The following is a 13,015-nucleotide window of genomic DNA, read 5'->3' on the forward strand; positions in this document are numbered from 1 at the left end:
TCATTAATTTTTTTTTTCATCTTAAACACATTGTTGTCATAACTACCATTTCAAGGCAAAAAAAATGTCTAGTATAAAAATAACATTGAATATATTGTTGAAATATTTATTATCATATACTTTCATAAAATGAAAAAAATTTTACATTTCAAACATATACTTGTAAATTATCCTTGAGATTAGAATCTACATCATGAATTTACTCTCCTGTGATTTAGATATTTCCTCTTTGAACGATGATATTGTTTCTTTGGCTAGTTTCAATTTATTCTTTAGGACCGTTATTTCTGTCCTAATTTTTTGATGTGCATCCAAAATGTTTTTCAATGTCTTGTCTTTTTTTTCTTCAACTAGAAAGGAAATTAGAAAAGTTATTTCATTTTCTGGAATAGACCCATCCACTGATATTGGGACAACCGGTTGAATTTGTATAGTTCTATAAACAATGTTGAATATAATTCATAACTATGATTTAAATATGAATTGAAGGGGTTATATTTTTAGGAGTGATTAATTTTTGGAAAAGAAAGTTTTTGGCTTTCTACTACTCCATCTTGATACAAAAAAAAGGATGAGGGAATCTTCCAAAGAAAGGAAGGATGTAATCAATTTGAAAATAAGTAACGCTATACATGGATGTGTAGATCATGCAAAGAAGTAACTTTCAGACACCAACTCAAAGAAAATCCTCCAAAAACAACTACTTTCATATAAACATTGAATTACACGAAAGAACAAACAACGAATGTTTGAAATACAAACTGAGTAGAGAAAAGTATCTTCTGTATAATTCAGTGTTCATATGGAAGTATTTGTTTTGAAAGAATTTTGTTCTTTCATGTATTTCAAAGTTTATATGAAAGTAGCTGTTTCAGGAGGATTTTCTTTCAGTTTGTGTCTGAAAGTTACTTCTTTGCATGATCTACACATCCATGTATAGTACTTATGATGTACTATTTGGAACCTTTGGTGTAGTAATGAATATTACTGGAGTTTTTTCCCAACACCAAATTATTATTTTTACACCTTGACACGTGTTTCGATCACCAAGTGATCATCTTCAAGAGGAAGATAAAACTTCATGTTCATGTATAGAGTTACTTATTTTCAAATTGATTACTTCCTTCCTTCTGAAGATTCCCTTATCCTTTTTTGTATCAAGATGGAGTAGTAGAAAGCCAAAAACTTTTTTTCCCAAAAATTAATCACTCCTAAAAATATAACCCCTTCAATTCAAATAAGATTCCTCTTGCCTGGGATTAAATCGAATAGGTGAATGAATGTCAATATGATGTCATCATTGACATAAGCAGATCAACCTTATTCCGTGACATTAAAAATGGTAATTCATGAATGAATTGTGTGTATTTTCTATAATGTTATCCAATTTGGTACTGAAAAGCCTTAGGGCAAGTGTCTTAAGGCCAAACATCGATGTATACCAGTGAGGATGACAGTGTTCCATGTAAGTGCAATTTGTTACCATTCATTTAAAGTAGAACTCATGTGAATGATATCTGATTTTTATTCCACAACGAATGTTTGAAATACAAACTGAGTACAGAAAAGTATCTTCTATATAATTCAGTGTTCATATGGAAGTATTTGTTTCGAAAGAATTTTGTTCTTTCGTGTAATTCAATGTTTATATGAAAGTAGCTGTTTCAGGAGGATTTTTTTTCAGTTTGTGTCTGAAAGTTACTTCTTTGCGTGATCTACACATCCATGAATAGAAATACTCATTTTCAAATTGATTACTTCCTTCCTTTCTTTGGAAGATTCCCTCATCCTTTTTTCTGTATCAAGATGGAGTAGTAGAAAGCCAAAAACTTTCTTTCCCAAAAATGATTTAAATATTATTGACACTTGGTTGCTATTTGAGTCAATCAATTTATAGATTCCTGATGATATTGTGAATGAAACGCTTCTTCGAAAAAAATAGTTAATATTATCGTTTCTGTCCTCCTTTATCTATTAACGACATCCATTTCAACTAGTGTGAACTGACTTCAACAGCATATTTTCACTTTTTCCTAGTTCACTCTGTATGTTGACAGCCTCATTGTCAATCTTCATAGAAAAACTTATTTGTCATTTGCATTGAATCCAATTTTCAATGGAGTTATGTAAGGAGCCAGATATTTTCATAGGAAGGAGAAGTAATAAGTTTCGCAGGTATTCAGGTTTGTTGGAATATCCTTCCTCACCAACACAGCATGAAAAGTTTGGACATCACTCCAAAAGAAGAGTCACTATCGATTCGTATGACGAAAACATCAAAAATAATGTGAAATCCAACCAAAATAATGATAAACATTCAATGAAAGCTGATCTAACCAATAAAGAACTTGGAAGCAAAGAAAAAAATTATAATGAAAGTGAAAAGGAAGTAAATTGCTGCACTCCTGTGAGAAGAAGTCGGAGAAAATATTTTCATTTGAACTGTACATTTTTTGAAGATACAGAAAAAGAAAATGAATTGGGGCATTCGGTTTTACCGAATGGTAGACGCTATTCACTACGCTCATCCCTTGGTACATTTGAGAATGGTCTCAACGAAACATCGGAGAGAAAAATTGGACAATGTTTTGAAAAATCGAGGGAAGACAATGAAATTGGCGGGGAAGCTAACAGATTGAGCAATGGCAAATTTTTTCAAAGAAAAAAAAGTACTGAAATAAGTAAATGTCTTGAGACTAATATAGATCAGAATCCAGTCTTCAGTCAAAGACGTCATTCTCTTAGATCTTATAGTGTAATCGACTTAACTTTGAATAGTAATGAAGGAGAAGAAGGGGTAAGAAAAGGGGTTGGTACACAAAATATAAATACAAAATTACAACAATATGGTACTATTCAGGATAACTTCAATGGAATTGGTGAAAGTCACAGAACCCTCTGCAAACTACAAGGCAGATCTGACAAGAGTAACAAAGTGAAACGAAGAAAATCGGTTGACATGAATTGCACATTTTTAGGAGATGCAGAAAATAATCCAATTCCTAAATTTCAAACCAACCAAGAAATGAGTTATACAGCCAAATCTTCAAGCATGAGTGAATATAATTTGAGAAAATATATGGATATTGGAGAGAATAAAGACAAAAATGGTTCTATTTGGACCGAATCTAGTGGTTCTGCAGAAAAAAGTATTATCGAAGAAAGCAAAAAAGGACTGATAGTCGAGGTTGACCAAATATCTTGGCCAAATTCAATGAATGTTCAAAATAATATGGATTTACCTTTAGTGAAAGATGTCAGAAATGAATGTTCGCTAGGAATATATCACAGATGCAACAAGAATGAAAGGGCATATAGAAGAAAATCTTGTGGCTCGAACTCCAAAATTATTAAATCTACAGAGAAAACTGTTGGAGAACATTCCTTTGATAAAAATTCACCATTCTCTTCATGCGACTCATTCGATAATAAAGGAAATAAAAGTAAAGGATTTGTTTCCAACAAAGAGCCACATGCACCCACTTCAACAATATATTCAAAATATTCAAAGAAATTCAACATAGTGAAGGAAAATCGCGGAACGAAAGGAAGAAGTTTGACATTGCTACCATACAAAAAAACAATTACTGAGGAAGATGAATATGTCTCGGTTGATACGGAAATGAAAACTGAACTTTTTCTCGAGAAAAACGCTTTTGATCAAAAAGAACTTGTTGAAAAATGGATCAGTTCAAACTTCAATCTTGATTCTAACAAACAATCTGGCAAAAGCTGCAACTTTATAGAGAAACCAGGAGATTTGAAGAGATCCTCTGTCCAGTACACAACAAAAAGGGAGAAGTACCATTTTGAGTCCAATATTGAAAGTTCTGAAGCCCAAACCAAACTTTTCTCAGCAAGCAAAATCAAAGGAGGTGGCAGAAAGAAAAATACAGGCAAATGTAAAAAACCTGACTCAACAAAACCACAGAAAAAATGTTCTTCTAATCTTGAAACAATTTTTGAAATTCCCGAGAAACAATTGATGAGCACAAGGAAGTTCAAGAGATCTATAAACTTTGAAAATTTCTGTTCCATTGCTAGGATAAGAAGAAGACAAATGAAAGCTAAAAAAATCAATTCTTCTCTATGTAGAGATATTGTGGACGTTTCAAAATTTAATGCAATGTTAGATAAGTTGAGCTTGTCGGACTGAAGAGTTTTAGAGTATATACTTATACATTCAAATGTGCTTTATTTTTCACCTTATCAAATTATCGAAGTAAGTGTACTGGAAAATTGATGTCGTCACAACATGGTGACGGGCACTATATAATTAATATTATTGACAATAATGGTGATTACAGTTTTTTTATCTGACAAAAATGTTTTGTATAGGAATTGACAATGAAGGGAATACACACAAATATAAGCCTCAAACTAGATACACGTAGACTATGACACTCGAAATTTTGCAAAAATTGTGAGGTTGTGCTTGAAAATAAAGTTTCACACTTTTTGATGGAACTTGTTTAATTTGTGGGAGCCAAATGATTAGGAGAGTCATAGAACACTTTCATTATCCCAAATGAGACATGAAAATTGTTTTTCTGTTGAGTATTGACATTATGTTTTGCGTTATTTAATACAAATATTTTTTTGCCATTCTTGAAAACATATAAGGACATGTTAACTTCAGGCATTCAACTTACCAATTGTGCATATCGCTTTTTCCGGTTAAATGAAAATATCAGTCGATCATATTGATAAGCTACAAAAACCTACATCATACTACAATCTGGAGTCACTCCAAGTATAGTAAAATCCTGACAACCAATCAATAATCAAAAACTGTTTTGAATTCTGAATTTGTTGAAATATAAGAAATATTTTTCTTGCCGATTATTATTATCTCATATTTTCATCATTTAGAAATGAACCTGTGCTGAAAGACTGAGAAAAGTGGCAGTTTTATCCAAGCAAAAAGAGATCGTTATTTCTATGCAATGACATTAAATTCTAAAAGATCATCATGTTTTTCGTAAAATAATTTGGTTTGTTGGACAGCTCAAAAAAAATTCCACAAGTGTAATTCTATTTTATTTATGTATATTACTCACCAACGTGAAAGTTATGTGTTTGAGCAACGTACTGTTGGCAGTGTTGCGATCTCCATTCGGATTTGAAGGGCGTCATGGTTTGGAACTGTATCCTAACGGTTCGCCACAATGGCCTTCAAACCCAAATGAAGATCGCAACACTGAAAATCTCGGCCGCGAAAGCCTTAACCAATTTATACTGTTAGCAATTTATGATGTGACAAAAATAATGAAGATATGCAAATTACTTTGCTTCCTAAATCTGAGAACCATATTGACACACAGAACTTACAATTTGTGTTGTGTTCCCACCTTCCTAAGGTCAACTGTTTCGTACTTGTAAGCAAATGGTGCATTAGCTGAGTAGGATCTTGAAAAATGATCTCATCATAACTTTCAGATACTAAACCTTTACTCTGTTCTATGCCGATATCTTGTGTACTTCCAGAGTGGAACAATTTGAGAATGTGGTACATGGTAACCTGAAACCATTAGATATGATCTTGAAGATGATAATTTCCAAATATTCTTACTACTCGTTCATTGGGATCATGAAAATGTATTTTGATAACAATCTCGAATTCTCCCCAACCAGTTTCACTTATTTCGTAGGGTGGTTTCACTACTATTCTATTTTGATTGGTATAACTTTCATGTAACTTAAAATGAACTTTTTTAACATAAGTGGACATGTCTTCATTATTATAAGGCTTTAAATAAACTGTCCATTGATGTGTATGTCCATCCTCTTCTCGCTTTTTACCAAAATATCTAGCTATATTGCCATACACTATTGGTTTTACAATGCATATTCCCTGTAAATAATATAAATAGAATAAAAATAAATAATATACATAAAATGCCATACTTTCATTCGTCCGCCAGAATCGGGTCCAAAATCTGTTGTTAAACTCATTTCAAAATCTTCACCAAGATTGTAGGTTGAATATTACAAAATTATTTTGAAATTATATTTACTTTTTTAAATCTCCCCAAACAATCTGTCAATTTTCAAAAAAAAAAGATAGGTTAGGCAATGATGGAATCATGGAACATAGATAATCCATATTCAGGGCCATCTTTTATTTACAGTGGTTTTAGATCTGGATGCCTGGAATTTCCATAAAAAGTTTGAGTTTTTATGAAATAAATATATAATTATCTAACTATTTTGTAACTTCCTAATTTGACTAATTGTTGTTAACGCTGGAGCCAAAACTGATACAATCGTTCAATAGTATAGAACCCATAACTTCTGCACAGAACCGACAAAAATATTAGAGCCCAATACTCCACTTCCCACATGGGCTCTGTAGTTTCATACACTGGGCTAGTAGTGAAATTCGATTGAAAACATGTTGATCTTGAAAACGGTAAGAACACAACAAAAGTTAAATGAAAGCAAATTTACTCATTACGGAGCACATAGAAAATTCAGTTTTGTTTTCCCATATATCAGGTTTAACTGAACAGATTTCCAAAAACTGTTGGCACTTTATCGTTTTTGGAATATGTTTGGTGAAAATTTCTATAGGGTGTTGTATTTCTTAAGCCACCCCGAACTTTGAACTTTCAAATACAGACACTCTAGATTAGCCAGCATGTGTCAGGTGTAAAACACTCCTGTGAGGAGGAGGTATTGAGTGTATATATGATATTCGATAAGGACTAATTGGTGTCCAAGTTTTCTTCTACTTCTCCATTCTTCTCCATTAGATAGCGACACATAAAATTTTTATTGTTCAGTTTCAAATTAACCACATTCAATAAGGAATTAATGGTAATCAGGTTTTCTATTTGACTAGAATTAATGAAATGGTTCGAGTTCGAATGTATAAGATGTCTTAATATTTTGACTGCTAATATTGCTAGTCATGACAGGGATCATAAAGGCCAACTATGAAATATAAAATCTGAACCCCACCTAACATGTTTTATATTTCATTTTTGATATAACTGAAAATCTATTCACAAGTAATTTTCCCAATAACCAGGAATGCAAAATTTTCCTCGACACGCAATTCACCAACTAAATTGACGTCTTCAGGAGATGAAAAAACTAATTCCTAACTCTGAACCTCTCAATTTATATCTATACTTTAATTTTCCGATACACATCAATGATTCCGGCTGGAAATTTGCGAGAAACGAGTTCTCAAAGAACACGCAGCACATATGCGATTTCAAAGACTAGAAAAATTTTACGTCCCACAACACGCCTTGGAGAATGGCCATAGAATAAATAAAAGCCGTCTGAAATTGTTGAGAGCAATACATGACACTACACAATATATTTTGTGTTGAACAATGTGAACAAAAACTAATTCAAGTTATATTCAACTTTTGTTGATCAACTAGTCAACTAAACTTACTCGTGAGAAAGTGCCTTGAAAGAAAGATTGTAGTGTCGAAAGATGGCAAGAATGGCAAATGTCAAGTGTCAATACTGGTGTAGTTGCAAAGTTGCATGAGTGGCGCTGACGAACAGCGAGTGGCTTTGAGCCGCCAAATGCGGGTGTTTGTTTGAGAATAAGAAATTAGACTGTTATAAGTTATTAGAAATCTCATGTTCTTTTGAGTTAAAAATGATTAGTTTTGTAGAAACTTCATCTCTTGCTGCTTCATTAATAGCTCTGTTCTCCTTGGTTTTTGTGATAATCTTTAACCTATACATTCTCAGAAGGTATGTGATCATCCTTATTTTCATGGATAATTCAGAAATATTTTTCCAGGAATGGATTTTGTGTGAATGCGAATTGTTGGTTCTGCAATGCTTGGACAAAAGTGCCATATAGGAACCGTAATAGTTTTGACTGTCCCTCTTGTTTGCAATATAATGGATTTGATAAAGATGGAGGTTACAACAAAGTTATTGAAGCACAACACAACACTTCATTTACTGAACTTAATACTACAAAGAAGACTGAACCGTACACAAATGGTTTATGTACTTATTGTAACAATAATCAGCAGTTGAAAGTGTATCAGCTTGCCCAATTTACGCCTATTAATGAAGAAACATATGACAAAGAAGTCGAACATTTTCAGTAAGTATTTATTATACATTATTTTTTCAATTTTATTGTAACAAATTATTTTCAGGAAGCAGTTAGATAAATCCTACAAGCTCTGCAAAAAATGTGATAAAGTCTTGAAATCAACAATTGAGAAGAAAAATGCTTGGATTTTTGGGAATCGCCTGAAAAATTTACGTAAAAAAGGCCTGTCCATATTAGATTTAACAAAATCTTCACATGGTTTAACTAAAGATGTTAAGCAATCATTTTGCCTGAAAGTGATAAAATACACATTAGTTTCTTTTACTGTTTTAGTGTTATGTCAAATTTTGAATGTTAAAATTGATTATCCAACACAGGATGTGCAGAAATATATGCCAAAATCTATCACACAATATGAGTTTATTCTGAGAGATATTTACAGTACAATATTCAACGTTTCGAGACGTCTTGATGATGAAATCAATAATTTCAATTCTTATCTACCAAAAAATATAAAAATTCAAAAAGGAAACTTGTTACCTATTACATCTGTAGGATTTCTTTTGGATTTTATTATTCTTCTCTGTGACAAGACATCAGTTTTTTCAAAAATCAATGGAATGTTAGGTTGGACAGTGCTCTTTTTATCATCATCCATATCATTCAGACAAGACTACTTCTTTTTCATAAACATTTTACAGGTGAGTACAGAGAGTTTTGCGATTCGTGTGTAATGTTTGTTTGTCATTGAATAATTTAATAGATATTCTAAACATCTCTGAGAAGATATTTTCAGAATTAACGTTTCCTTTGAAGTTTGAAAATTCAGTTACTTCTGTTTTTCTTGTCAAATGAAAAATTTTTCTAGTTCATTATTTTGGACACAGTCTTACTAGACAGGATGATATAATAAGAATTATTTTTGTTATTATTATTCATTATGCAAACATTTTTGCAGGTGTTTACATCTCTGTCGTTGCTCTATAGTTACCTGACGTATGAATCTATAAAAAAGAAGAAAAAAATTGGAGGAACAAAGTTTCAATTCAAGAAGATCAAGAAACCTATAGAAGTTTTAGAAAGCTCTGACGAAGAAGAAGTAGAAGAAATTCAGAATTCTTCAGAATCTTCAACCAAGTCAAAAAATTCATACAAAAGTTCGAAATCACTTCACTACCAGTCAGTCCGCTCATCTTCTCCTGTTCAACATTTCAGTAGCCCTATACGTCACAATGGAGATCTCAATCATAGCTTCACCACTGCCAAAAGTACGACTACTGCCTCATTCTTCGATAATTCTGCTAATACCATTAATAGTTGTGGTTTGCATAGCGATTTAAACCAGAGTTTAGATAATCTGCATTTAAGTAACCTCAACTTTAGACCACAGCCCTGTACTTCTCCTATATTTTCAGTGAGTTCCTCAAATCGGCCAATCCTATCGCCACCCAAACTCAAAAATATAACGCAGAATCCTTGGACAGCCGGCGGGTTCTGGAAAAATGACACCAACGTTCTCCCAGTAGCTGTCGCCAATACTAATTTAAGTCGTTCATCTAGTCAAAGTTCGGGATTCGTTTCTAGCACAGAGCCAGTAAATAATAATTTCAATTCCTCACCACCTTCGAGAGATCCATCAGTAGGTGGGGACGTCGAAAGATCTTCGATTCTCTCCGAATCTGCATATCATTTCAAGCCCATAAATTCTAGTGCTACTCAGTTTCTTAATAATCAACAACTGTACTATAAGGCTGATAATAATACTTTTTATCCAGTTTTGAACCAAAATAACATGCTGTTCATACAGAATGGTGTACCTACCCATAATTTACATAGTAGTTTTGGAAGTTCATCCCTAAGAAGTTTCAATACAAGAGGTGGAGGTTTTCAGTCCCCTCCTTTGTTCATCGAGAAATCCCCGAATACCTTATTTAGGAATGCTAACACGAGTGTGAATGAGCGTAATTTTATAAGAAAGCCTTCGTTTTGATATAGTTCCATAATATTTTCAATTCATCACTTGGATTTTGAGCTTTTTTTTTTAATCTGGCTATGCCCTGACAAATAATCAATAGTTGATGCCAAGAGTAGGTACCCAGAGATCCATTTATACTGAAAAGAAAAGCGTCTTGAACTCTGTTGCAGAGTCCGACATGTCATTTAGTTTTTGAATACTATTCTATGAACAAGCATACTTTTGTTCAGCTGTATCCTATATGCCACTTTCGAATGGTAATTTTCAATAGATTATGATTGCAAGTTATTGGAGTTAGAAACTCAACAGAAAAAGAGAACATACATTAAAAAATCTCCCTGTTCCAGATAAAATTAACAAAGAAGTTGAAATGAACTTCAATAAAGCAAATTCCTATTGAATGTTGCTTGTTTTTAGTTTATGTATGACAAAATCATAGAAGGGATTGGTGGGCATAACTAAGATCACTCATAAATATTCATTTTTGAATAGATATTCAAATTTTTAGCTCCTTGCTCATTGGTGTCTTTTCTAAAATAATTTCGAAATGTTCCCACCAGAAATGAGGAGTGGGGTTGAGTTTTGGGTTTTAGAATGGCTCTGGGTAATATAGGTTTTGAAACAATATTACTAGGTACATATTATGTCTATCTGATCATAAGAAATTTTATTGTTTCAATTTTTCAAAAACTATTGCACATTGAAGTATTTGCAATACCTTGTACATAACATTAACAACAGTAAAAACTGTTTGGGTAAAATCCATGTACTTTTCTAGGCTCCATGATGAAACGGGTAAATATCAGGAACTTAGTTTTTCAATATTTTAAGAATCTTTTTACATGACTCTGTGCTGTTGTAATATTCAATAGGTTTAAAGCTAGTTTAATGTAAGTGTAAATTTTTAATGCCAAAACGCTGATTAGCAGCAGTATCCTTGTTTCAATTACGCTACAAGAGGTTGTTTCATTTTTTCTATTATTTATTTTTGTTAAGTTTGCGTCTTCTTTCACGCGAAAATAATTACAGTGTGATAATTCAAGTAAATATCTTACTTCTCTTTATGAAGTTTTATGTAACATAACGATAAGTAGCGTTAATCTGAAGACTAAGAAATTAACGAATTGCAATATTTTTTTATTGAACTACATCTATTTATTTTAATTGAAGGTAATTATTGCTTAGTCTTTATTTTAAATTGATTATGTATATGCCCCACATATAAAAATATTTATTGTTATTCGATTTGTTTGAATGTAACTTTCTGTGAGATATTTGTGATCATTTTAAAATTATTTATACACTTAAGATAATGAAAATTTATATTTGGGGCACTTGTTAACTCTTTCAATGGTTCATTTAGGTTAAGAATGTTGTAAGCCGTTTGGTTAATTTTTTAAGTTATAATGTAAATGTCTTTATAGTCAGTAATTCACCAATTTATAGTTAGTAAAACAGACTATTTTTGCGACCATGTAATATATAACGGGAAGTTTTAAAATGTTTTATTTTTATCTGGGCAAGTCATTCATGTTTCTGATAATTGACAGCATCATACGGACAAAAATCTTCATGGGTTGAACTGACTTATTTCTCTTATTTGCAATACAACTCAAGACTGATACAATTCAAATTAATGTTTTCTCATCACATAACTTACCAAAAGAGCATGTTAATAGGGCTTTAGTTCAATATCTTATTTTTATGTGTGTGTTGAATGACGAGTTCTTAAATGAGTGAATCAATTCTTTAAATCCAAGCAATGAACAATATGATATAACTGACCGATACTTGATGAAAATCCATTATAACATATTCAAAAACCTTGACACGTGTTTCGCTATACAATAATATCTTCAGGCGCAAGTATTTTTACGCCTGAATCATCTTCAGGAGTTAGTATTGTGACGCCTGAAGATGCTATTGTATAGCGAAACACATGTCGCGGTTTTGTAAACATTAAAGTGTGTTTTGAATACAAATCGATGAGAATAAACAAGACATCTTTAACAAAAAGGTCCTAGAACACACAAAATGACTTGTTAAGTAAATGAGCAAATAAACAAATACTTTATGAAAAATGGTTTCATAATAATAAACATTTAATAATGACTATTTATGTGGCAAAAAAACTACATTGGATCCTAGAATGATATTTGGACTTATGTTTGCTTTTAATAAAACCGGTCGTAACAAATACAAAATTTAGTTGAAATCAGACAAAAGTTATTTTCTTTATTCTATATTCAATATGAATTTCTACAAAATAAATAGAACATCAGTCGAACAAATAATTTTTAATCTCTAGAATATTCCTGACTGAGCCAGGTATAGAATATTTTTAAAAACTAAAGGATTCACTCTCCAAACCATATCTACTCATGCATCATAATATTTATTGACCTTTGACATATATACAGTATACGTATGTATTTACTTATATCACTTTATCATTGCATGAATGACTTTGACGCTTTTTAAAATTCGTCACACAAGATCTGTGAAGTATTTCATCAAAAATGTTTTTCGTTCTGAACCCTGAAATATGTATAAACGAAGGATTCAAGTAACATTTTATTGTAAGATTGCCACTGTCTGATGAAATTGGCCAATACTTGATGAAAATTTATGTTTTCAAGTAAAACTGGACAGTGAAGTTTTTCAATTTAATGATGGAAACAAACACTGCCACAATTTTTACCCCAAGTTACTGGTTTTGGACTATGTACAATAAATAATGTGTTGAGAATTGTTGTTTTCATTTCCTTTTTCTTATATTATGTAGGCTTTTCGAAACATAATATATCAATAACACAAAGCTTTTAAATAAAATTCCAAAAAAGTAATGCTTCCGTTTTATTTTGAAATAACACATTTTGGTTCTGTACTCCTGACTTGTTTTGTAGGCACTGAAATCTGTTTTAGGAAGAAAACTAGGGAGTCAATAATGCTGCTTAACATATTTCCAACTTTTTCATGTATACAGAAGTGATGCCTAGAAA

General features: G+C 31.8%; 2 protein-coding genes across 3 annotated transcripts; one reads left to right on the forward strand and one right to left on the reverse strand.

Annotated features, from left to right (window-relative positions):
• Positions 1–92: 92 nt before the first annotated feature.
• Positions 93–6,232, reverse strand: Gas41 (YEATS domain-containing protein 4 Gas41). The gene is made up of 4 exons (XM_023163201.2): positions 5,908–6,232; positions 5,573–5,854; positions 5,332–5,521; positions 93–350 (listed from the first exon to the last, which is right to left on the reverse strand). The coding sequence occupies exons 1-4, from the start codon at positions 5,953–5,955 to the stop codon at positions 187–189; spliced, it is 684 nt and encodes a 227-aa protein (XP_023018969.1). The 5' UTR covers positions 5,956–6,232; the 3' UTR covers positions 93–186.
• A 1,256-nt stretch (positions 6,233–7,488) lies between these two features.
• Positions 7,489–12,762, forward strand: LOC111507819 (uncharacterized). 2 transcript variants are annotated; one of them, XM_074175610.1, is made up of 5 exons: positions 7,489–7,722; positions 7,772–8,086; positions 8,142–8,739; positions 8,997–9,306; positions 9,454–12,762. In XM_074175610.1, exons 1-5 carry the CDS (start codon positions 7,625–7,627, stop codon positions 10,026–10,028), a joined length of 1,896 nt encoding a protein of 631 aa, XP_074031711.1. In that variant the 5' UTR covers positions 7,489–7,624; the 3' UTR covers positions 10,029–12,762. The 2 variants fall into 2 exon arrangements, with proteins under 2 accessions (XP_074031711.1, XP_023018947.1); XM_023163179.2 differs by having other exon boundaries at positions 8,997–12,762.
• Positions 12,763–13,015: the final 253 nt, after the last annotated feature.

This window comes from Leptinotarsa decemlineata, unplaced genomic scaffold (assembly GCF_025532065.1).
Source record: "Leptinotarsa decemlineata unplaced genomic scaffold, Ldec_3_MD MMD2_tig00001064_RagTag_RagTag, whole genome shotgun sequence".
NCBI lineage: Eukaryota > Metazoa > Arthropoda > Insecta > Coleoptera > Chrysomelidae > Leptinotarsa > Leptinotarsa decemlineata.

Excerpts from the sequence above, each read along its gene's own strand:
- LOC111507819 (XM_023163179.2), top strand. The coding sequence starts at position 7,625 with ATGATTAGTTTTGTAGAAACTTCATCTCTTGCTGCTTCATTAATAGCT. Across the intron at positions 7,723-7,771 it reads AACCTATACATTCTCAGAAG|GAATGGATTTTGTGTGAATG; the intron begins GTATGTGATCAT and ends ATATTTTTCCAG. Across the intron at positions 8,740-8,996 it reads TTTTCATAAACATTTTACAG|GTGTTTACATCTCTGTCGTT; the intron begins GTGAGTACAGAG and ends ACATTTTTGCAG.
- Gas41 (XM_023163201.2), bottom strand. The coding sequence starts at position 5,955 with ATGAGTTTAACAACAGATTTTGGACCCGATTCTGGCGGACGAATGAAA. Across the intron at positions 5,522-5,572 it reads ATGATCCCAATGAACGAGTA|GTTACCATGTACCACATTCT; the intron begins GTAAGAATATTT and ends TAATGGTTTCAG. Across the intron at positions 351-5,331 it reads GTGGGAACACAACACAAATT|TTGAAGAAAAAAAAGACAAG; the intron begins GTAAGTTCTGTG and ends TTTCCTTTCTAG.